The sequence below is a fragment of the Taeniopygia guttata genome, chromosome Z (genome assembly GCF_048771995.1).
Source record: "Taeniopygia guttata chromosome Z, bTaeGut7.mat, whole genome shotgun sequence".
In the NCBI taxonomy this organism is placed as follows: Eukaryota; Metazoa; Chordata; class Aves; order Passeriformes; family Estrildidae; genus Taeniopygia; species Taeniopygia guttata.
The window spans coordinates 22,036,532-22,061,231 of record NC_133063.1 but is presented as its reverse complement, the minus strand read 5'-3'; the positions used below and the strand labels follow the sequence as shown (position 1 = coordinate 22,061,231).

The window sequence follows — 24,700 nt, the reverse complement described above, 5'->3', positions numbered from 1 at the left end:
TTAATATTTCCTGCTTGCATCCTGCTTTTGTAAGAAGCAACAGACCTTTCTGATGGCTATTTTGAATATAAATACAATATTGAGGATAACCAAATTACATAGAGTGGCAGTGGCTTTCTCTTTTTTTTTTTTTTTTTCAGACTCAGTATTGATCACTGGGACAAAAAGTGTTCGAAGTCCTTTGCCATTTACTAGAGACATAATGAGCTTATATGTCAGGGCCACTGTGTTTAACTTTAAACAGCAATAGTCAGAGGAAACACAGCTCCAGCAGGAATGGATTCATACTGGCTTGCCTGTCTAGGGTACATTAGTATTCTCTAAACAGACTGAAGTATTTTAATCTTATTTTCATCCTGGTCTGTGCATTTGATTTTGGTTCTTTTCAAGACTAACCACCCTTCATGTATTTCCCAACTCTTCCCTCTACAAAGCCTCCTATATACAAACACAGCCAGACTTTTCAGGCTCTTACCAATAGCTAATTCATCTTGCAGACGAATTATTAAATCCTGTTCCTGTAATCTCTTCTACCCAAGCTGCACACATCTGAAGATGACAGAAACATACTCACTGTAGTCCAGTTCACTTTAGAGACTATTGGGCACCCCTCCCTACCACGCACAGCCTTTTTCTATGCTTCTTCATCTTCTTCAATCAAACCACTACAAAAGGCTGTTCATAGCTAAAAGAACACCAGAGTGAGTCAACACAGAAATGTATTAAATGATCATGGAACTGCAGAAATACTGCAAGCCTGGTGACACTCAAGAGAACTGGATGCACCTTGGCCAGTTTAGTGGCATATGCTTTGGTGATCCAACCTCCTTCCCATCTTGCTCCAATGTTCTGATTCTTGCTGACCATAGAGTATTTCTAACAAAGGGACAAATATTTTAATTTAGACATAAAGTCTAGTGGCTCTTTAAAATATCAATGTTAAATACATTCATAATAATAATAATAATAATAATAAATAATGTTAAAATACATTGGCTCTCAGTTATTTGCTTTGTCTTGCAACCTAGACGAATGGCCTGGAACAGTGCACTTTGTGCTAAAAAAAAAGATGCTGATGCTAAAAAATGAGAATGAGGTGAAAAGGCAAACCAGAAGATTTCTAAACTGAGAGTCAGGAGGAATTATCCCCCAGGGTATTGCTGGAAAACTTTTACTTTCTCTTGCAAAATGGAGTAAAGTTATTTTGTATGGTCACTGGGTACTTTTCACTAATAAACTCTGCACTCTGTCAGAGGCACAGAGTGCTAGCAATTTCTCTGCTTTCTCTAACTGCAAATTTTAAGAGAGCACTTCTGGAACTAAAGGTCGGATGCTGGCATGAGAGAAGTGGCCTGTCTAGGAAAGTCTGAGTACCATTTGTACAAGGTTTTAACTACACAAAGATTCTCAGGAAAATTGTATCAAATATAACTATTTTAAAACTGCTTCAAATCTCTAAGGGGCAGCCTTATTTGAAATTTAAGATGTTTTAATTCAATTTTGCTGAACAGTGTTTTGTTATTCCACCTAATAATGGATGGACCATGGAGACTCAAGTATTTCACTCCTAGTTAATATTTTTCATTCATTCTGGTAAATTTTTGTTTGAAAGTCTTAAGGTTAAACTTAAGCAAGATATAAAAGTCTGTGACTAGTCCATGATCTAGAAGTAAAACCTGCTATGATGACACAAGCTACATTGGCAAGTATAAGGCTGAAGGGTTTGATTAGAGATTCTAGAATTGATTTTGCAAATTCTGTAATTTTCACTGCTGAGTAATTATTATTTTCAAACGCAACTTGTTTTCTTTCTCTGGTCTCTAAATGCACCAGGATTCTGAAGAGCCTGTCTTTAAAATTCAAATGCATCTACTGCAATTAAATAAGTATGGATAGTTGTCATAAGCTCCTTTACAGGAAACTCTTCATATCACTATTTCCAGGACTATTTCTATTTGCACAAAGGAATCCTCTGCACAGACAGCAAATTAAGGTGGTATGGTGCCAGGAGAAAAAAAACCCAAAAGACGGTGAGTGAGGGAAAGGGAAGGAGACAGTAAAGCCTGTGCTCCGTTTCCTGGGCTTTTCATTTCTCCTGATCACTATGGCAGCTGGGCAGTGAGGCAGCAAGGCAATTGCTAATAATCCCTGCTGAGACTTCCCAGCCTGGGTTTCTCACTGACTGAAATCTTTCATTCTGTCTTTTTCAGATTGTCTGCCAGGATATTCTGGGTGTCAGTGGAGTGAGAGAGCTTCTTCAATTCATACACATATTCTCCATTTAGCATCAAGTGTTTCTCTACAGGAGGAAGACAAATAGGGTAGGAACATGACAAAACAAAAGTAAGTGAGAATTTTCATGCCGCATATATAAGCAACTGAAACATTTCTATTCAAGTCCCTTCTGGTCTGGTGACAAAGGAATTTCTTTCCTACACCTGGGCAAAATAGGATCAGTGTCTCCCTTCCCAGATGTGAGTCATAAGTATCCTATTATGCTACTTAGGAAAGAATAACTATCCAATTCTAATAACAATAACAGAAAAAAAAAGTAGGGCAATTTCTTTCAATGGAAAAACAAGAACTCTCTGCATTGGCTACAGCTCTATGTGTGTTCATTTTCTTTAGTCAGCTTGTCTGTCAAGAGAAGGACAACATCCTAAATAACATAAACAGCAATTGTTGGCTGGATCAAGGATGCTGTGGAGTGATACGTTTCTGTGTGATCTGATCCACTGGGTGGATATCATTAGGTAAAGTATCTGATCTTATCAAATACAGTTCCACTGTTGGCCCTAATTGATGTGAACCTTGCACAGCACCCTGCAGCACCACCCTTCATTGCAGTTCATGCCCACAGCAACAACATAGGCTACTTCACAATACCTGAGAAGAAAACCAAATATTATCCTATTTTCAGAGCACAACCTTAGCTACAATGATGTGCTTTATCCTTACCTTACAATGAAGTAAGAATAAAGTCATGCCTAGAGGAGGGGACACCAGAACAAACCTCAAGGACAAAATTTTGAGCAAGGACTGAAGCTTTGTTCTTCAAAGCTTAGCTTTTAAAATTAATCTTGTTACTGCTTATCACACTTTGGTAACATGAAAGTGCCTCTTGCACAAATAAGCCATTAAGAAAGGGATGTCTTTTAAGACACTGGTGTTTCTATTTTTGCTATAAAGCACCAATGATCAAAATAGCAGAACAAGATAGAATCACTCTGCCTGTAGCCAGTGTATGAGGAAATTAAGGGGGTTGGGAAGCTCAGTACAAGCCCTTCATCCTATTTATTTATCTATTATAATTGTTTTTAAGAAAAAAGCTACATTTGCTTTGAAGTCAAAGACCTGTACACACATATGACAGGTCTAGTACTTTTATTTCAAAGTATGTGCCACTAACATGCATTTTCAATTTTTTCCTTTTTTTTTTTTTTTTTCCTTTCTGTGACTTTTTCTTTCTTTACTTCACCTCTATGACCTGATCTAGAAGGCACTGAACAGATGTGCCAGCTGCCACAGGACTGAAGGCTGTGTTTCATACCTGCTCTTCTGTGGTGCCTGGCACTGCATTATCACAAAGTAACTGCTGTGGCTCCAGTTAACAACCTAGTTAATGAAACGGCTGATTTGTGTGCTGACACAAAAATACACCTTTACCACAGAAATATTGATGCACAGGGCTTTGCTCCACTGAATTTGGAATCTGGTTATATCCTTTAGGGTAGTTAGTCTGCTGTGAGCGTTTTGGGTACTGTTTTACTTTGCCCAGTTACTGGTTGCCTGAAGATGTCACTTTTCCACTTTATAATCTTAGGCTGGCTGCTTCTTGTGTTCTTGAGCCCATTTTTTTTTTTTTTGTGCTTCAAAGCTCAGCTTTTAAGTGTGCTTTCCTTGAGTGTGCAACCTGCAATCCCTTTCTTCATCTGCCACTGACAGCACCTGGAGCTGATTGGCCAAAGCTCTTCTGTTCCCATCTTTGGGATGAATCTGTGCTCTGCTATTTCTTCAGGAGACTCCAGGCACACAAATCTTCTCCCAAAAGAGAGGATTTCCCTCTGCCGTCCAGGTGAGAGGGCTCCCAGACCATCTCCCATAGAGCCTTTCCTCTTGGAAGCAGCACAGTTCTGCTGGATCAAAGATTAGGTACTGTCCTGGGTATGCCAAAGCTCCATATTTACCTGTATATTTGCAGACACATCTGGGTAATATATGAGTAGTTCACAATGCTGTGTCTCCACCTCTCACCTTACCAAAGAGGATGCATTTCACACCCATGTGTTGGGCTTTCATAGCAAATTTGGTGGCTACTACTACTCCTACAACTTGAGGGAAAGACAGTAATTGAGGTTTTGTGGGTCTTTTTAATTTGGAATAGGGTTTTGGAACAGGTAATGGGTGATGCTCAGCATGGTCACGAGGCTGTGCGTTTCTTGGTTATAGGAGTTTCAGTCCATCCAAGTCTCCTTTTGTGGCCGCAGCCTGAGCATACCAACACTGCAAGCTCCAAATTGTCTCCTTTCTAGGCTTTCTTACACAACTTTTTTGTTCAGTTCATGTCCAGGTCTCTGGTAGTTTTCTTCATACCAGGCTCCCCTCTGCTTATGCTAAGAACATGTGCACATTCTTTTCAAGAAACACTCTGTTTCAGTCACTTCAATTCTTACCAACTGTAATTTTGTAAAGTGTTCAACTCTTCCTTGTAGCAATGGCAAGTGAAAGACTGCAAGGTTCAGGAAAAAGCAGCCTTATTTGCCACATTCCTGGTAGACTAAGTAATTGCAAATTGCTGGAAGACTTTCTCTGCAGTTCCTCTGCAATAGCATTGGATTGCTTGGCTCTCCCACTTTCTTCACAAAAGAATCTCAGTTATTAATACAAATATTATGAATCCCTCTCTTTCTCTCCTTACCACTCAGATTTTTTCTTGTATTTTTCCCCTCATCTGCTGTGTTGTCTCTGCATAATTCACGCAGTTAATCTTTAAACAATACTGAGGAAAGCAGAACATTCTCGCTACTGGAAGGGAGCAAGGGTGTGGCCTGTCCAGTACCGAATGCAGGGGGACAATGACTGCCCTGGCCCTGCTGCCACACCATGGCCGGGGCAGAACGCTTTGCCCACATTCAGCACCGCCGACACCCTTACCGCCCCGTCCGGCCGGGACACGGCTCCACGCAGGGGCGGGCAGGGAGGCTGCTGCTCCGCCGGGGCCGCGTGTGGGTGAGGGAGGCTCCGCCCACACCGCCATCTTTGGTGCGGGTGAGGGCGCCGGCGTCTGGTGCCGCTGCGGTCCCGCCATGTCGGGCGAGGGCAAAGTGGCGCCTCCATGACGGGTGAGGGCGAAATGGCGGCCGGAAAGGGCGGTCGGGGGCGGCCATTGTCGGCGGGACGGGGTGCGGCGGCGGCGGCGGCGGCGGCGGCGGCGGCGGCTACGGCAGCGACGAGGCGGCCGCGGCGGGTCCGTGGGGAGGGCCGGGGCCGCAGAGAGCCGGGAGGTGCGGTGCGGAGGACGGAGGGGTCGCTGGGGGCTGGAGGCAGCGCACACCCGCGGAGGGAGGGACGGGCCCGCAGCGTGTCCGGCTGGCGCTGTGGGGAGGTGCCGGGGTCAGGGGCAGGACCCCCGCGGGATGCGGGAGAGCGGAGGAGGTGTGGGAGCGGCTGGTGTGTGTGGGAAGCTGAATCACAGAATCGCAGGGTTGAGATCACCTGTGCAACCCCCTGCCAAGGCAGAGTCACCTGGAGCAGGTGGCAGAGGAACACATCCAGGTGGGCTTGGGATGTTTCCAAAGGGGGAGAGTCCACGGCGTTCGGGGAAGCTGCTCCAGTGCTCTGCCACCCTCAGTATTTTTCCCCATGTGGAATTTTTTTGGTTTTAGTTTATGGCCACTGCTCCTTATCCTGTTGCTGGGTAGCACTGAAGAGTCTGAAGCACCCTCTTAGCACTCACCTTGGAAATGTGTGCATTAATGAGGTCCCTCCCAGTCAAAGTCTCTTTTTATAAGAGAGATGCTCCAGTGCTGTCATCATCTTTGTGGCTGCCACTGGACCCTCTCCAGCAGCTGCTTGTCTTTGTACTGAGGAGTCCAGAACTGGACACAGCACCCCATCCATGCCATGCTAGTGCCAGGCAGAGCAGAGGGTTGGAAGTTTTCTCCTTTCTTCTCCAGTGCTTAAAATATTCCTGCTGAGCCTGATCTGAAGCCATGGAAAAAATCCTGTTAGGCTTGTGGATGGAACATTGTTTGCCTGGAGTTCCTGCTGGGGAGTATAAACTCAAATAACAGTTTTTAAATCTGCCCAGTGATTTTATTTCTGTTGTTCTGTGTCTGTACATAAATTCAGGTTTATATGTATGTAGTGTAGTTTCTGTACTGTAGCAGGAACATCAGGTGGTGGCAGGTATAGTAAAGGATTTTGATTTAGTTGTAAAATGGTAGTAAGAAAAGAAAATGTAATTTGAGTTTCAATTGATAGGGCTTGTAATCAGAAATCCACCTGGGTTTTTTTTTTAGCAAATACAGAATGATTGAGTACAACTTACTCTGTTAGTTAGTAGAGCAGATCAGCAGTTCTGTGTCAAAAAGGAAATAAATATGACATTTAAAGAAATGTACATGCATGATTAGAGTTCTTTACCTCTTCTGTGTGTGCGCAGCAGATAGGATTGTCAGGCACTGGAAGGGCCTTGTCCAGGGAGCTGGTGAGTTTCCTGTCCCTGGTTGGATGTGGCACCCAGTGCCATGGTGTGACTGACAGGGTGGTGTTGGTTCATAGGTTGTACTCGATCTCAGAGCTTGTTCCCATTCTAAATGATTCTGTGAAAGAGAGGGTCTGTGGCCATAAAAAATGTGTGGGTTGGTGTCTTGTGTACAGTGTATGAGGAGGTTGTGAGAGGGGACCTGGAGCTGAGAGGGGTGGTTCCAGGAGGCAGTGGAAGGGGTATTTTTTCCCTGGACAAAAAGTGTGAAAGGCAGTGGGCAGTGCTGGCTCGCTGGACTGACAGGGGACAGATGAGATGTTTTTAGTGATGGCTGTTCCCTTCCAATGGTCTTGGAATTCCAGCTAAAGTCAGCACTGCTGCTAAGAGAAGGAAAATGGTTCTGTGGCAGTTGTCTTTCTTTGTAAATTTGAGATGTAGTTTAATGTTTCTGTTAAAAGATAACTCACAGGATCTGTGCTGTGTCAGTAACTCAGAAATAATCTTTATACTGTTTTGCATACGATGAAGGGCACTGCCAAGCTGAGATGCTTGTGAAATGCTGAGATTTGGCAAAGCAGTGTACCATCTTCATCTTCAAATGGCAATGGCCTTGTGGCTTTCAGTAGAACTGCTCAATTAAAGCAGGTAGGAACTGGAAAGTTCAGTTCATAACCCCCAGTTTGACTGTAAATGCCATTATAGGCTTAAATAGAATAAGTCAGGATTTATTGATATGGTCTGCACTTCATTCACTTCTGGTTTCATTCAGTCTAGTGACTGCCACAGCACCAGTGGCTGTGGGAGAAGACTGCAGGTCATGTCTAGTGAAGATTGGTTGGTTCCATGTTTCATCTCCAGCCACTCCATTTGTGTTGGAAACCTTTTGAGGATTCACTTGTAATTTTGCTCAATAATATTATAGGGAACTACAGGAATTACTGTTCAGACATGAGAAAAGCCTTTTTTAATGTTAAGGATGATCAAGCACTAGAGAGGCTGCCCAGAGTCATGGCTGAGTTTCTGTAGCTGTCAGCAGGCCCTGGACTGGACATGCTTCGGCTGAGCCTGCTTCATTCAGGAGCACAGGGCAGGTGACCTCCTGTCCACCCTTGCAATCCCAGCTGTTCTGTGATTCTCTAGTAGTCCAGAGCTTTTCAGACTGGATTAATTTAGGAGTAGGTTGTCTTGAAAAATGTTTGCATCACTCCTGGTACATAGCAAAACTCTTGGAATGGGTCTTTGCAAGCCTTGGCTCCAAGTTGCTTTTCAGTTCTGTAGGTATTGTAAGCTCTCTAAGCACAGAGCTTATTTATTTCCAGGGTGTTGCTGCTCTCAGCATTGACTGGCTTTGTGTGTAGATTCAATAGGAGCAGTTTGGTTGTTGTGCAGTGAACTGGTGCCACATCCACACTGTCTCAGTTTTTTCCCAAGTCTAACCTGACTAATTTTGGTTAATGCAGAAAAGTAGAGAGTGAACCTGGATGGAGATTTTTTTGCAAAGAGGGTGATAAGGTACAGTGCTTCCATTTTGGTGTTACAGTGCAGTGGATATGTTCCCCATGAACTTTCTGCTTGCAGTGCAGATCCTGCTGGTGTCTTTTACTGCTAGTGTTGGACCAGAGTGTGTGAGTCAGCACAGGCTAGCACAAACTCCCAGTTAAAACACAAGGAATAGATTTATTTCCATTACCTTGCTACTTGTGGGATCCCTAAAGCAACACCTGGGCAGAGGTGTGGTATTAGAGATATGGGCACCCTTAAACTCAGCCTGTGCCTGAGGATCATGGACTTGTCAAGGGTTATTCCCAGCTGCAAGGTCACTTGAATGATTTACAGTCTTCCTTACCAGTCTTCCACTTTTAATCCATTCCTCCCAACAAATATTTTTCAAAATCTTTCTGGTTCTATGATCTTCTCTGTTTGGGCATTTTGTTACCATGATGGGTCAGCATGTTAAAAACCACAAATCAAATTGACCACATGGATGTGTATTTGGTGTTTTTTTAATAGTGCTCTTTAATGTTCAGGGAGAACTTGGAGAAGGTGGGAATCTTTTCACTTCAGCCACCATGTCTGGAATCGGCAATAAACGGCCAGCTGGAGAGCCTGGCCCTTCTGCACCTCCAGAGAAGAAGGCAGGGGTTGAAGATTCAGGCACCACTGTGGAGACCATCAAACTTGGTGGTGTTTCTTCAACGGTATGTCTTCTTTGCATACCCCCAATCCACCTTTTGGTTTTTTTCATCTGGAGGCAGAAATGTCTCTGGGGTCAGGTTGAGCCCATCTGTGACCTGGCCTGTATGCCATATGCCTGTGCCCAGGAGGAGCTGGACATCCGGACCCTGCAGACCAAGAACCGGAAGCTTGCGGAGATGCTCGACCAGCGCCAGGCCATTGAAGATGAACTGCGGGAGCACATTGAGAAGCTGGAGCGTCGGCAGGCCACCGACGATGCTTCTCTGCTGATCATAAACCGGTACTGGAATCAGGTTGGTAACAGCTTTTGTTACTTCATACACAGTTTTCTTGTCTCCCCTGTATCACTGCAGTCCTTTTGTTCACATCCATTCTTTATCTTGCCTTGCCTATCCCATCATTCAGTTTGATGAAAATATCCGCATCATCCTGAAACGCTTCGACCTGGACCAGGGTCTTGGAGACCTCTTGTCTGAAAGAAAAGCATTGGTGGTGCCAGAACCTGAACCAGACTCTGACAGTAATCAGGAGCGCAAAGATGAGAGGGAACGAGGTGAGGCATCTGTCTGGGGACAGTGGGATTTCAGCTATGGACAATGCTGATGCCCATTTCTAAAGGCTGTCTGTCACTATAGGAGACGAGAAAGCACAATGCGTACTACTGCTATTATAAAGGTGAAAAAAAGGAAGTTTATTTTCTGACTCCAGCATTTATAGTTTTCCAAAGGTGACAGTGGATTGGAGGGTGAAAATGTCACTTCTCCAATGACACTGGACAAGGTACCAGTCTATCAAATTTCTCTGCCTTTATGAAGGAGTGCAAAAATATTACGTTATTTACAGAAAGTGTGTGAGAAAGTTTGCTACAAGAATGTAAACTCAGAAGGCTTTAGTAAATCTTAAAAAATCAGGGCCACAGCTGACAGACTTTTTTTGTGATTGTAAAGAGCAGTGATATGCTACCTTCTAGAACACACTTACGTTTTCTCACCTCTTTATGTTTCCAGGGGAAGGATTGGAGCCGGCATTCTCTTTCCTGGCCACTCTAGCCAGCAGTACCAGTGAGGAGATAGAATCTCAGCTGCAGGAGCGTGTGGAATCCTCCCGCCGTGCTGTTGCCCAGATTGTGACAATGTATGACAAGCTTCAGGAGAAGGTGGATGTGCTGTCTCACAAACTGAATAGTGGAGGTACGATCAAGGTGGCAAGTATTCAAGAATGCTTGTCTGCCCCCACCTTAGACCTGATCATGCATTTAGACATTAAGGTCTAGTCCTTCTCACATGCATGTATTTTCCAAAATGAATTTGTTTGGCTTTCCAAACTCTTGTTATCAAAACCTCTTCTGAAGGATCATGTGCCAGAAGTGCATTGTAGCTACCTCTGTCTTTGAATGATGAGGGCTCTACCCAGAGTATTGGGCAGCTTGTTTCTGCCAGTACTGTGTTCATGTGCCTGAGAAGTCAGACAGCAGTTAAACCTTCTCAGCCTCCACATAAAATGCTTCATGCTTACAAGTAAAGAAGTGAAATCAGCACTGCAAACTGATGGTGGACTCCTTCTTTGCAGTTTAGTAGAAGGTGTAGGAATAACAAGCTGCTCAGTTTCCATTGAGTCCTAAGCAAAACTGTACCCATCTCATGGTGTGGTGTGCTTAGTGTAGCTGTCAGTTTTGAACATAGCAGATGTCTGCAGAAAAAGCCAAATGACCAGCTTCTAAAAATTAATATAGCAGATTCACTTTAGACTCAGATAGATGACTATTGAAAAAACATTATTAGCTTAAGGTTAGATTTTCATTCTTATGAATGAAAGCCAACTCATGCTTGATGTGCCTTCTGTGTGCTCTGACCAAGTCTGGCATTGGTGTTGGGAAATGTTGCTGTCCTTGGCTGGCAGTCCTAAACTGTAGTAGCTTTGACACTGGTGCCATGTTAGCCTATCCTCAGGTGCTTTAGTTTCACCTGTCACCCTGGTGCTGTGGTTGTCACATGGTGTCGTGGCATGTTGGCCTAGTGTGTCACCCTGGGCCACCTGTTGCAGCAGGTTTATGCATGAATTTGGGCAGCATTGGGGTATCCCTGGGTTCCAAGGGCATGCTCTGGGTTGCTGGCACAGACACAGCTGAAGTGATCTCTGGTGAGAGGGGATGGCGCCCAGGTCAGAAGTGGGCAGCACTGTTAAACTGCAGAGCCTTTTGCTTGTGCAGTGCAGGTCAAAGCTCTCTGGATGGAGATCAGGCCCTCAGGAAGCACCTATGGGAGAGGTAAAGTAAACTGAAGTTAGACCCAGAAATCTCCTTTTCTGTTTTCTTATTTCTCTCTTTGCTGTTAATGAATTAAAATCAGTGTTCATTAATTTCCATTCTTTCTGCACCTTTCAGATATTTCACTGATGGAAGAAGCAGTAGTGGAGCTGAATACCTACCTGTCACAGGAGAATGGACGGCTGCAGGAACTGGCTGATGTTCTTCAGGAGAAGCACAGAGTCATGTCTCAGGAGGTATAAAAAAGAGAGAGAAGGAAATCTGCTCTGGGGACCTGCTTAGCATAATTTATAGTTCCCATAGATTGGAAAGCAGCTCATTTCCTTGGAGAGGCACAGGAGGAAGATGGTTTGAACGTTATGAAAAAGGTTGTTGTTGTGGAGAGCTGTACATAGATTTTCTATATAAATCAGATTGATTTACTTGTCAGTGAACTTAATGGATTTAACTTTTAAAGAAAAGGGGAGAGCTGAGGAGCTAGGGACAGGTGATGCTGAGGTGACTGTGTAGACACATGGAACAGTGGAGGTGACATCCCTGTCATTCTCAGTTCCTTGGTTTCTCTGTGTTTGACAGTGTAATGATACCAGTTACAGGATGATCCCAGTTGTTAAAGGATTCACATTATTAGCAGCATTTGTTTGAGAGATTTCAGTTCATTTAAAAATTGTGTTAATGCTGGTCTTGCCCAGCGTTAGACCTCTGAGCACTTAGGTGCTCTGTAGAGTAGATGGACATAGGGATTGAAAAGATTAAAATCAAAAAGCCTTTGAATTAGCTGAGGTGGCTCCCTCTGTATTCTGCCAGATATTACCAGCTTCCTGCTCTATCTCCAGTATCTCTTTTGTCTTAATTTTGTTGCTGTCTTGAGATTTGACCAGTGTAAAATTCAGGACAGTTCATGGAATAGTCTGTCACTACAGCAAAAGATGAAAAACAGGATGAATAAGAGAAAAATGACTCCTGAGCAGCATCAGGAAAAGTTGGCACTATGCAAATGTGCTGGCTGAAGCACTCCTTTGATTGCAGTTTTCCAAGCTGCAGGAGAGGGTGGAGACAGCGGAGTCCAGAGTGTCTGTCCTGGAGACCATGATTGATGACCTTCAGTGGGACATTGACAAGATCCGCAAGAGGGAGCAGAGGCTCAACCGCCACCTGGCTGACGTCCTGGAACGAGTAAGCGCTGGCCAGGAAACCTGGGAATGGGGATGGTGTTGGATGGGTATGTGACGTCTTCTGGGATTTTGCTGGGAGAGCTGAGAACCTGCTGTGTGCTTTGGTCTTTGGATCTGCTGCATCACTTGGTATTTCACTGGGTCTTGAGGAAATCTCTTGCATTTTTTGCAGGTAAATTCCAAAGGCTACAAGGTGTACGGAGCGGGGAGCAGCCTCTATGGAGGAACAATCACCATTAATGCCCGCAAGGTGAGGTCAGGAGCTTGGCTGTAGGCAAGGGGAAGAATACAGTCAAGGAGAACAAGGGCCACAATTTGAACAGAATTTAGATACTTATTTTAGATAATTTTTAGATCCTGTGCCACAAAGCTGGATGAATGTGTAAGCCATTTTGTCTGTGTATGAGGTTTCTACTTAAAAAACACCTGGTGGAATTAGACTCTGTCTCTCTTGGTCAAGTTACCTGACTGCTCAGTCTGTGCTTCACTGCACGAACAGATAGTTCATTAGCATTCTCAGGAGACACATTAACAGCAGGATTTACAAGCAGTTTATCCCAACAGTTTGAGGAGATGAATGCAGAGCTGGAAGAGAATAAAGAGCTTGCTGGGAATCGCCTTAATGAACTGGAGGAACTACGTCAGGATCTTGAGGAAGTAACAACACAGAATGAAAAGCTCAAGGTGAGACATCTGTAGCCATGTGAGGGTGAAGGTGTTCTGTGGGATGGGCTGCCCTCAGCTTTGCAGTGGTGTGCCTGCAGAAAACCTCATTAGCAGTGTCTGTTCTGAGCCTGCTCTTTAGCTGTGTTACACTTTGCTCCAGGTACAGTCCATGGGGGCTGTGGCTCCACTTGCAGCTCAGTGCGTTGGTGCCACCGTGTGGCCACCGTTGGAAATTGTGATGGTTTCCTGCCCACGTCCCGTTCTGATCTTTGAGTCCATTTTAACTATGTCTGGTTAAAACAGTTTTCACCTCTTTACAAGTAGTGATCCCTCCTCCACCTTCCCCACGTCGTCTGTACGTGGAACCAGAGAACAGAAACAATCAGGGAACTTGTGAGGGGAGAGAGGCTCTTGGAAAGATTCATGAATTTCTGTCTTTCCCACTGTGGGGGATGGCGAGATAGGAAACAGCCCATGAGTTTGTGACACAAGAAGCTGTGGCTCTGTGGTAGATAAGTATATAATGGAAAGAATAATCCAAATTTCATCTGAGTGGTCAGTGCCAGTTATAAGAAATGCCTGTCTTGATAACCTAAATCCAGAGATCTGATGCGGGAACTGTCTTGAAGCACCTCTGAATTCCGTTTACCAACATGAATTTGTTGTGAGAGGAGTGGTCTTTAGTTTACAACTTTTTTCCTCCCCTAATTAGGTTTAAGCTGAATGCATGTATATATGTGTCTGTTTCTCTGCTGCTGGTCACAATCATTTGCTAACTTTTTTTTCTAGGAGTTCAGTTCTCTGTGTTTTTTAAAAATGTCTCTTTCTGTCAGTCATTACGTTTTACTGGCAGAAGGCTAACATAATGCCTACTTGCATGTGCATTTTATCTGTTCTCTCGTACTTTTCTGTGTGTCCATCTTTATTGATCTGGGTGATGATGATTTATTATGTTTTCCAAGTTCATATGTCTGAGAGAAACTATTTCAGGACCCAAGAGTCAAAAACTTCTGTCATGTGGTTGTGCAAGAGAGGCAGCCTAATGCATGCAGAGAGCACAGAGACTTTTAAAATTTGGTGCTGAATCATATCACTTGGACCTACTTCACAACAATGCTATTCAAGTTCTAGTTTTATCTTTGCTTGTGACAGCTTGATTCATTGTTCTCCTGTCTTGAGAGACAGAAACCAAAGGCAAAAAGTGATAATTTTTCTTTTTGTGGTATTTTCTTTTGTCCCAACCAGGTTGAGCTGCGACGAGCAGTGGAAGAGGCTGTGAAGGAGACGCCGGAATATCGCTGCATGCAGTCCCAGTTTTCCGTTTTGTATAATGAGAGTCTCCAACTGAAGGCACACCTTGATGAGGCCCGCACGCTGCTGCACGGCACCCGCACCACGCACCAGCGCCAGGTGGAACTGATTGAGGTAACGCCTCTGCTCCCTCAGCCTGGGAGCTCTGTCATGCCACCGCCATCACTGCTGGGTCTGTGTGCCTGTGCAAATGCTCGGGAAATGGACGTTCCTGGCAATAATCAGGCTCTTGTGGTACCTGATAGTGATGAGGTGAGATATACTCCAGGTTCAGAGCACCAAGTTCTGTTTCCTTTTTGTTCCTCAGAGGGATGAGGTCAGCCTTCACAAGAAGCTACGCACTGAGGTGATTCAGCTGGAGGACACCCTGGCACAAGTCCGCAAAGAATATGAGATGTTGAGGATAGAGTTTGAGCAGACACTTGCTGCCAATGAGCAAGCAGGTATGGTGTTGTTCTGCTGTGCCTGAAAACAACCATCTATCCATCAATGCTCATTAGGGGCTACAGTGCACAAGAACACTTGGGTTGATTCCTTGTTACTGTTAAATACTTGTTCTGACAGGTCTCTTCACCTCAAAACAAAACTCTTCACCTGTTTTATTGGGAGGCCAGCTCCACTTCTTTCTAGATGCCGTATAAGAAATACATTTTGCTCACAATTTGCTTTATAGCAGGATATTTTGCATTGTTAAAAATTTCTTGTGGTGGGAGAATTCATTTCCAAGTTTGTAAGGACAATCTAGATAGCAAAGCAGTAATTCTTAAATTTCATCAGAGGAAATAAATTACTTCGGAAGTAACATTTAAATTAGATTTCTTTTGTAACATGACATGTTTCCCTTAGGATCACGGGCATAAAAAGAATGTTAAGTGGGAACTTAGGACTGTGAATTTGCAAGGACTTATGGTTGTGTATAAAACTGGCATGACTTTTTTTCTGCAAGTGTTTTGTGTTGCTCTGTTATGTGGCAGAATGGTGATAGTCTTATTTTGTTTGTCATTGTCACTTATCTTGTTCTCCATCTCCATGAAAGTCCTCAAGAAGGTTGACAGAAGTGTGATTTTTTACTGAGGTGTTTCTGTTTTTGCAGGCCCCATTAATCGGGAGATGCGTCACCTCATCAGCAGCCTCCAGAATCACAACCACCAGCTGAAGGGAGAGGTGCTGAGATACAAGCGCAAGCTGAGAGAGGCCCAGTCTGACCTCAGCAAGGTAACACAGCAGGAAATGTCAGAAAAGAGGGGAAAGTGCTTAGGAGAGGGGGAAGTGCTGTCACCCTTGCCAGGAGTATCAGCCTTTCTGATGTGCTGTGCAGGATGCAGTGAAATTTTCTGTGGAGCGCTGCACTCTGCTACTTCCTTTGACTAAATTGATACTCTTTCTTTGTGTCTGTGTAGTGCTCCATGAAAAGGGGGCATGGAAGTATGGATCTGGGAAGACAAGGGAGAAGGGAGTAAGGAAGGCTCCTGGCTAAGAACTTAATCGCTTGTTTTCTTGGTCGTCTCTCTTGCTGTTCCACACCAGATCCGCTCTCGCAGTGGCAGTTGTCTCCTCCAGTCCCAGTCCAGCACTGAAGACACAAAGGAGGAACCTGCAGAGATCAAGCAGGAGCCTGATGATCCTTCTGCCCAAGTGTCTGTTCCCAAGGCTGCTTCTGAAGATGTTAATGAGATGAAGGCCAGGAGAGATGAAGAAGAACGGGAGCGGGAGAGACGGGAAAGGGAGAGGGAACGAGAGAAGGAAAAGGAGAAGGAGAAAGAGAGAGAGCGAGAAAAAGAGAAAGAGAAGGAAAAGGAACGAGAGCGGGAAAAGCAGAAGCAGAAGGAATCAGAGAAGGAGAGAGAGTCCAAAGAGAAGGAGAAAGGGAAGCATGAAGACGGGCGAAAGAAGGAGGCTGAAGTGATCAAGCAGCTGAAGGCTGAGCTCAAGTAAGAGTTGTTGTTTCTCCCTTTCCTGTGGGAGCAGTGCCCAAGCCTGGAGCGTTCAGTGTTCTTGCTTTTACGAGATCAACATCACTGGAGTTTGGAGCCAAAAGAGTTTCTTGACACCCTCTGTATCTGATTGTGATGTGGTCAGTGTAGAAGTGTTTTTCCTACAAAAGCCTAAAGCATGAATTACCAAAGCAGATACTTCATGGTGTGGGTCAAGTAACATTGATTTGTTGCTGTCATAGCAATAGCATACAAGTTCACAGCAGCAGGTTATTAATAGAGGACACAGCAGTGTTCCCACTCCTGGACAGTTCCCAAGGCAGAGGTGGATAGTTTGTAGCATATTGTTAGGGTACCTATTTCATCTCCAGCTCGCTTCTTGCATTTCGACTCATGTACCTGAACGTATTTCTTTTTCAGCCTATACTCAGCTGCTGTTTTATGTTACCAGTATAAAATGATCCACCAACAACTCCATATCCACATGGGAGATGAGATATGAGATATCTCCAGGCTATGATGCTGGCTGTGTAAAAGTGTGGCTTTGCTGCTGTGTTCTCACTGTGGTCTGTCTCCATTTCTCCAGGAAGGCCCAGGAGAGCCAAAAGGAGATGAAACTGTTGCTAGATATGTACCGCTCTGCCCCCAAAGAGCAGAGAGACAAAGTGCAGCTCATGGCAGCTGAGAAGAAGGCAAAAGCTGAGGTAGTCCTAATTTCTCTTCCTCTTTTCTTTTTAATGTGTTACTTAAACTTCTTTTCAGATACTCTGCAGCAGAGCTGTGTTGTTTCTCTCCTCACAGCTGAGGATTGTTTGTCTTCTCAGCTTTGTCACTTGGAGATTGGAATGGTCTGGAGGTAAACAGGGATCAGTTGCTAGTGCAGGCACACACGCACAACAATCTCTATGTTCATAAGCACAGACCCATTTGCAGATCCCTTAAGTTCCAGCATGTGGACCCCTGTGGCTCCCGTCTTGCCTTCTTCAGAAGCAAGGCTCACCTATAGGCAGCACTTCCTCTGTGCAGCACATATACATGGGGTAAAGAGTTAGATTACACAGTGATACTTAGGAAAATGTGTAATTAAAAGATACAAGAATATAGGACAGGATCGGCTGTGATGATCACGGGCAAGGCCAAGCCAGACAAATGTGTACTGACTGTCCATATTTTCCATAGGACTGGTTCCTTTTATGTCCTTCTCTGTCTAACCCCAGTTTGTTCATCCTTGGTCTCCATTTCCCTGCACATTGCTTCTGGATTTGAGCAGCTCTTGATTCCCACAGCTATTCCACTTCAGGAGAAATTCCTGCTTTACAGTGTCATCAGTTACAAAGTCTAAGCTGATATTCCTGGAGGTTGTTCCTGTAGGTTCCTGGAAGATATTGTGTCTGGAGAGGTTTGCTTCCTCTCTTTGTCTCTGTGTTTGTTTTGTCAGGTTTGTGTCTCTGTATATTTTGGTTTGGGTTTTCTGCTTCTTGCACACTTGATAGCTTTGATGGAATAAACATTTTCACACTCTCACATGCTCTCATCAGTTAGTGTGACTGACCAAATTCCATTCTCATCACTGCCTCCCTTACCATTTGTCTGCCAAGTTTGTATCTCTATATGTTTTATTTTACCTCCTTCTTTTCCTATTATCTCCTCCTTGTATGGAAGAAGGTCCTTGACCAGATGCCCTTAAAAGAGCAGATGCTCTCTGAGCACATATCCATACATGTACAATTGCAGGAGACTGATGTTCTTACTCTGATAAAGGGTGATATGAAGTTTTCAAAGGTGTGGAAGTCAAGATCTTGGGCTTATAGCCCATCTCAATGGTACATCTGCCTGTAATACTCTGTCAAAACAGCCTGGGGTTTTTTGCCATGCTTTGAAGGCAGTCCTGAGTATTTCAGAGAATTTTGGAGAAAACAGGCTCTTATCAATGCTCAGGGCATATCTGTGTGTTTAGTGTCATTTCTGGTTGGTTCTTGTAGCTTGAAGAACTGAGGCAGAGGGTGAAAGAATTGGAAGACAAGGAAAAAAAGGAGAGTAAGAAGATGGCTGATGAGGATGCCCTCCGCAAGATCCGAGCAGTGGAGGAACAGATTGAATATTTACAGAAGAAACTTGCCATGGCTAAGCAGGTGAGAAATTTGCGATGAGTTCTCTTTTGGCTGGGCAACTGAAGGAGCTGCCCTCAGGTTACATCCAGGAAGAGAGAAGAAATTTATATCCGTATGGGCCAGAGATGGGAGTTTGGTGCTTGTTTACCAAAGGGGAAGAAAACTGAGCAAGCAAAGGAACCACCAATAAAATAACCCCCTCCACCCTCAGCTCCAGGATATCACAGGCAGGCCATGGTGGGAAATGTTAAATAACAATTAAATGTTAAATAAACAAACATGTGGCCTCGGTGAAGTACACGGAGGAGAATTGCCTTTATCAGCCATTAGGAGAAAAGATTACAATTTGTTTTTAAGAATTATGACTTCCTCAGTTCACTTAGTGAATATGTTTGCATGGAAGTGGTAAATACCTTCTGCTAAAAAAGGCTCAATCCAATGAGAGAGCAGGACCACCTCAGCAGGGTAGAGGCAAGCCAATTAATTGACATGTACTTTTTTAGAATTCAGATTCTTTTCATTGTAGAACAGAACTGCTCTATCTTGTCAATGCTGAAGTGGCCAAAGTGAATTTAAGGAGCTTGGCAACCTGTTAGTTGGAAGCTGTCCACATGTAGAATTTTTGGCCTGGGATATCTGACAGCTGTTCAGCTGCTGGGAATTGGGTGTTGCGTTCTGCCCAGCTCTGGCAACAACTGTGTCAAACCTGATTCTGCCAGACAAGTGACAGGTGACCATCTTTTCTCTGCACCTTCAAATTTAGAGTATCTCTGCTGTGGTGCAGACTTGCAGGGAATACAGTTTTCTGGTGTTGGGATAATGGTGTTCCCTGACACCAAGAATCTTCCTCCATCTTCTCTAGGTTTGGTGTGTCTGAATAAAATGTTCAGGCTCACTATAAGGGGTCCAGGGCACAGTTTGGCCAGAGTCTGTGATTCTTTTGCAGGAGGAAGAGGCCCTGCTGTCAGAAATGGATGTCACAGGCCAAGCCTTTGAAGACATGCAAGAGCAGAACATCCGCCTGATGCAGCAGCTGCGGGAGAAGGATGATGCCAACTTCAAGCTGATGTCAGAACGTATCAAGTCCAACCAGATCCATAAACTGCTGAAAGAGGAAAAGGAGGAGCTGGCAGACCAAGTTTTGACACTGAAAACACAGGTAATAGGGAAAAATCAAAGAGGACAAGAGAGCTGGTAGGGAGGTGAAGTGTGAGTTACTTGTTCGAGGCAGCTGCACACAACTGTTTGCTCACTCCCCCACTGAGGGAAAGGGGAAAGAACCAGAAGGGACAAAGTGCGAAAACAGATGAGATGAAATAAAGGGAGTTTAACAGCTAAAGCAAAGATGTCCATACAAGCCAAACAAGAAATTAATTAATTGGTTACTTCCTGGGGCAGGTAGGAGTTGAGCCATCTCCAGGAAGGCAGGGCTTCATCATGTCTTATTGTTATTTAATAAAGTCTGCAGCTCTGAACATCCTTCCACTTCCTCCTTTCCACCAGCTGTTACTGCTGAGTACAGCATTGTAGGGTATAGAACACCCCTTGGGCCAGCTGGATCAGCTGTCCTGGCTGTGTGGCATCCCAGCTTCCTGGGCATCCTCAGTCTACCTGCTGGTGGGCAGCATGAGACACAGAAGGTCTTGATGTTGTGTAAGTACTGCTCGGCAGCAGCGAAAACAGTGCTGTGTTACTGACAAGTCTTTTGCTCCAAAATGCAAAGCATAACAGCAGCATGTGAGCTGCTCTGAAGAGAATTAACTGTCCTCACCAGAATCAGTCCAGGATAGAGTGTTCCTCTCACCAGCCTAGGAATGCATCAGGCTTCAAAGGAGCCTGTCTTTGTTAGAAACTGAGACTGCTTTATCAGCATTAAAACGTCCTATGGGTTCACTGCTGTGGAGAGCAGATGGTGAGGAAAAGTGGTAAGTCCTTTTCCTGTTGGAATGGTACTTCTGCCTGTATATTCTACCTGTAGCTGTATATATTGGTAACAAGCAGGAGGAGTTTGAAACTGTGGTTCAGTCTGAGCTACCTCATACATGGGCACAGGCTGGGAGAGGAAATAACTGAGAACACTGGAACAGAGAAGGACTTGTGGATTCTGGTGGATGAGAGGCTGGACCTGACCAGTGCACACTGGGAGCCCAGAAAGCCAAATGCATCCTGGGCTGGATCCAAAGCAGCGTGGGCAGCAGGCTGAGGGAGGGGATTCTGCCCCTCTGCTCTGCCTTTATGAGACCCCAGCTGCAGTGCTGCATCCAGCTCTGGGGTCCTCAGCACAGGAAAGACACATGGACCTGTTGGAGGGAGTCCAGAGGAGCCTATAAAGACGACGAGAAAAAATGTGTACCTCTGCTACAAAAACAGGCTGAGAGAGCTGGGCCTGTTCAACATGGAGAAGAGACGACTCAGGGGAGCCTTCATTGCAGCCTTCCAGTACTTGAAGGGGACTTAGAAAAATGAGGGAGAGGAACTTTTTATATAAGCATACAATGTCAGGACAAGAGGCAGTGGTTTTAAACTGAAAGAGGGCAGGCTCATATTAGATGTTACGAAGAAATTCTTCACTCAGAAGAATTTCAGAGGGTGGTGAGGCACTGCTGGAGGTTGCCCAAAATTGTGAATGCCCCATCACTGAAAGTGTTCAAGGCCAGGCTTGGATGGGGCTTCGAGAAATGTGCCCTAGTAGAAGTTAACCCAGGGAACCTGGGACTAGATGATCTTGAAGGTCCCTTCCAATCCAGGCCATTCTATGGCTCTGTATCCTGTCATCCTTGGCACCACTGTGGAACTGTTCACTGCCTTGCAGCAAGTCTTTAAGCCACTGTCCAAAAATTAAGAAATTTTTGTTGCAAATATTTGACTGCTGAGTTTTAAAGTGTTGACCATAGAGATCTTGGTACAGCTCTCTGGATACAGTCACAGCTGTTCAGGGAGAAAAAGGCAAGCTGAAGGTGTGCTCCCTGGTGATGGGGATGCAGGGGTAGTTTTAGCCTGCAGCTTGAATGACAGCTCTGAAGACCCACAAAGCATATATTAATTCCTTCTGTTCCCTCTGTCTCCTTTTCCAAGGTGGATGCCCAGCTGCAGGTTGTACGTAAGCTGGAGGAGAAGGAACACTTACTGCAGAGCAGCATAGGAACAGGAGAGAAGGAGCTGGGTCTGCGAACACAGGCCCTGGAGATGAACAAACGCAAGGTGAGTGATGCCTTCATTTCCTCTTGGGTTGTGAGGTGGAGCTGCTGCCTTGTGGGAGGCATGGAAGGCTCTGAGCTCTCACTGGCATTAGAGAACCTGGTATTCCCTGGTTCTGGATGAGTATATTAGAAGGCTGAAGAGTCCTGGAGAGAATTATGATTAAAGTACTGGAGACTGATGTTTTCCTTTGATAAGGAGAAGCAAGTAATATGTTTTTCTGTGTAACCTTTGGTGAAGAGAGATAGCAGCCAGATGAACTCGGGTCTAAGCTTTTGTCGTAAAGATGGGAAAAGCAAAAGAAAATACAGCTGGGGAATGTGAACACTTGCAACAAATGCCTAAGATCAATAGAGTAGGTGTGTTACCAGTAAAATAAGTCTAAGTTTATAGCTGATGCTGCCTTTGTTGTTAAGTTTTAGTACAAATGCAGAAATTACATTAGAACAGGCAGAAAGGAAAGCAGGAATATCCCTGTGAAGAGGAGCCAGGGAGAATTCAGCAGTCACCTGGGTTTAATATGACAATTTGTGGTATTAAGGGCATTTGGTTATAAAGGCAGAAGAGAACTGATGAAGAGAGATTGTTAGAAATAGGTATCTTGCAGTTCTGTCTAGTTCAGCTATAGAACTACCTCTGAACACTTTAATAGAGAAGACATGGAAGCTGGAAGGCTGAAAATACATTAAGAAGAGAATTTTGTTTTTTGTAAGAAATATGCATGGCACATTTGTAAGAGATGTGAGTGTGCCACGGTTTGGCTCTGCCCAAAGGAATCTTGAAGCTAAATGATTAGAACTGGTTGATAATAAGGTAGTAACACGGGACTAGAAACCACTAGAGCTGTTCTTCTGTTTGGTCCTTATACACTGGTTTTCTTTCTCAGGCCATGGATGCAGCCCAGCTTGCAGATGATCTGAAAGCCCAGCTAGAGCTGGCTCAGAAGAAGTTACATGATTTTCAGGAGGAAATTGTGGAAAACAGAGTAACTAGAGAGAAGGAGATGTTCAACTTCAAAAGGGCTGAGGTATGTACCCTATGCACAATTCTTCAAGATCTGTCTGCTTTAGTGTCCTTCTCCTTATACACTGAGCTTGCAGAGGGTTTCAACTGAAGTGCTCTTGGTATCCAGTTTCACTTTGATTTTGGCTTCATCAGGTCTTGGCTCTTTCAGATTTTGTCCCCTGATAACTGACAATGCTTGTGGCATCAGATGATCGTGTTGTTTCTTGGATTATAGGGGATGACTTAGCCAGGAGCATGTTCTCTTTGGTCCCTGAAGAAGCTGACAGAGAACATACTGCTCCTTCACTTGGTCTCCTGTTTTTATGCAGGAAGATATTTCTAGGTTGCGCAGGAAGCTGGAGACCACAAAGAAGCCTGACATGGTTCCCAACTGTGATGAGATCCTGATGGAGGAAATCAAGGATTACAAGGTGAGTATCTGTGTCCATCAGCTTCCCTTTTTGCTTTAGTCAGAGGGTGTGTAGGCACACTTTCAGTGACTGGCATCTCTCGTCTGTTCTCTGGCACTGGAGAAAGCGCATTGTCCTTCTGAGGAATGGAAGTACCTTCATGCTGAGACATCTCTGAGTGCAGCAGCTGGTCTGCAGGGCCCCTCACAGCTCTGCGTGTCTGTGTGTGTGTGTTGCAGGCCCGCCTGACGTGCCCATGCTGCAACATGCGCAAGAAGGACGCGGTGCTCACCAAGTGCTTCCACGTCTTCTGCTTTGAGTGCGTGAAGACGCGCTACGACACCCGGCAGCGCAAGTGCCCCAAGTGCAACGCAGCCTTCGGGGCCAACGACTTCCACAGGATCTACATCGGCTGAGCCCTCTCAGAGCCCCTGCTGGTGCTGAGCCAGCCTCCCTCCCTCCCTCTCAGCTTCTGCTGCCTGAGCTGCAGTGTCTTGTGTGAGGAGCCTTCAGGGTCTCAAGAGAAACACACTCTGGATCTGCTTCCTTTCTTGGCCCTGTCCCTTTGGTCTTGCCCTCAGTTTTTGTGTGCTCTTTGTGCCTCAGAGGAAATTTCCCAACCCTTGCTTTCACACAGCCAAGGTGGGAACATGCAGCTGAAGTGCTGCCTTGGTGGGATGAAAGCTGAGCTGCAGCAGAAATTAGTGAGAGCTTTATTGGAGGGCTCTGATTTGGCTGCTGATTAAGTCCTATCAAGAAATGGCACTGCTTCTGAGAGGGAAGAGTTTCCCAGTTAACAGGCTCAATATAGACCAAGGAAATTAGTCTGTAGACTCGGTGGAGCAATTCCTTAGGTACCTGTGTACCTTCCTCAGTCAGGGCAAGAACCCTTGAGGGCTGGTGCACTAGGAAACCCTAGCCCCAAACAAACACATCTAAATATCCACAAGAGGAGAAAGCAGAGATCTTGGAGATGCTTAGGAAATAGTATTCCACTGACGAGCCCAGGTTGATGTGCTCACCTTCACCTACGCTGAAGCATCAGTGCTGTCATTGTCCTTCTCAGAAGAGGACTTTTAGTGGTTCATTTGCTGCAGCTTTACCACAAAGATTAACCTTGTTATGTACAAATTCTTATTAAAGCTGTTGTTTGGTTTATTTTTCTGGTTGTCCTGCCTCTGGTACTGTCTGTCTGCTCTCCCATCCTTTGTCCAGTTCTTGGAAACATTTCTCACAAGCTTTAAACTTCTACACTAGAGGTGCTTGATCTCTTCCTTCCTCTCCTTTCAAAATATGCTCAGCTAGAACAACTTTTGTCCCTTGAGCTCTATTCTCAGTAGTTTATTCCTGACACAACAGGAGGGCCAGGATGCTGCATTATTTCTGCAGCCATTTTGTCATGGCTGCTGGGAATTTTGGCAGGGATGTGGTGTGGCTTAGAGTCTCAGTGGTCCCTGTGCTTGGAGCATTTGAAGCCTGTTCCTAAAATCAAAATGGGAAGTTGTTGATTGTGACATTTCTTCCTAGGGTGTAATGTTTTCCCTGTAAATTTAATTTGCGTGGAAGGTGCACCTGTCAGAGGTTTGTCTCATGGGTGTCCCTTCCCTGAAGCATGGAATCTCCTGCCTTCCCCCATCCCCTCCCTGCAGGAAATACCAGATACAAAGTAAAAGGACTTCATCACAGGCTCTTACACTATTCATTATCTTGGTGAAAGCA

General features: G+C 44.8%; 1 protein-coding gene across 6 annotated transcripts; it reads left to right on the top strand.

Moving 5' to 3' along the window:
• Window positions 1-1,676: 1,676 nt before the first annotated feature.
• RNF20 (ring finger protein 20) lies at window positions 1,677-24,139 on the top strand. Of its 6 annotated transcripts, XM_072922918.1 has the most exons (22): window positions 1,677-2,030; window positions 2,211-2,343; window positions 2,629-2,753; window positions 8,737-8,907; window positions 9,031-9,198; window positions 9,311-9,458; window positions 9,913-10,095; window positions 11,289-11,407; window positions 12,201-12,347; window positions 12,519-12,596; window positions 12,911-13,030; window positions 14,258-14,437; window positions 14,631-14,766; window positions 15,417-15,538; window positions 15,851-16,254; window positions 16,844-16,961; window positions 18,240-18,389; window positions 19,315-19,527; window positions 21,444-21,569; window positions 22,453-22,593; window positions 22,901-23,002; window positions 23,221-24,139. In XM_072922918.1, the coding sequence occupies exons 4-22, from the start codon at window positions 8,779-8,781 to the stop codon at window positions 23,395-23,397; spliced, it is 2,961 nt and encodes a 986-aa protein (XP_072779019.1). In that variant the 5' UTR covers window positions 1,677-2,030; window positions 2,211-2,343; window positions 2,629-2,753; window positions 8,737-8,778; the 3' UTR covers window positions 23,398-24,139. The 6 variants fall into 6 exon arrangements, with proteins under 6 accessions (XP_072779019.1, XP_030114246.1, XP_030114244.1 ...); XM_030258386.4 differs by lacking the exons at window positions 1,677-2,030; window positions 2,211-2,343; window positions 2,629-2,753 and adding an exon at window positions 4,084-5,342; XM_030258384.4 differs by lacking the exons at window positions 1,677-2,030; window positions 2,211-2,343; window positions 2,629-2,753 and adding an exon at window positions 4,084-5,342 and having other exon boundaries at window positions 8,720-8,907.
• The last annotated feature ends 561 nt before the right edge of the window (window positions 24,140-24,700 follow it).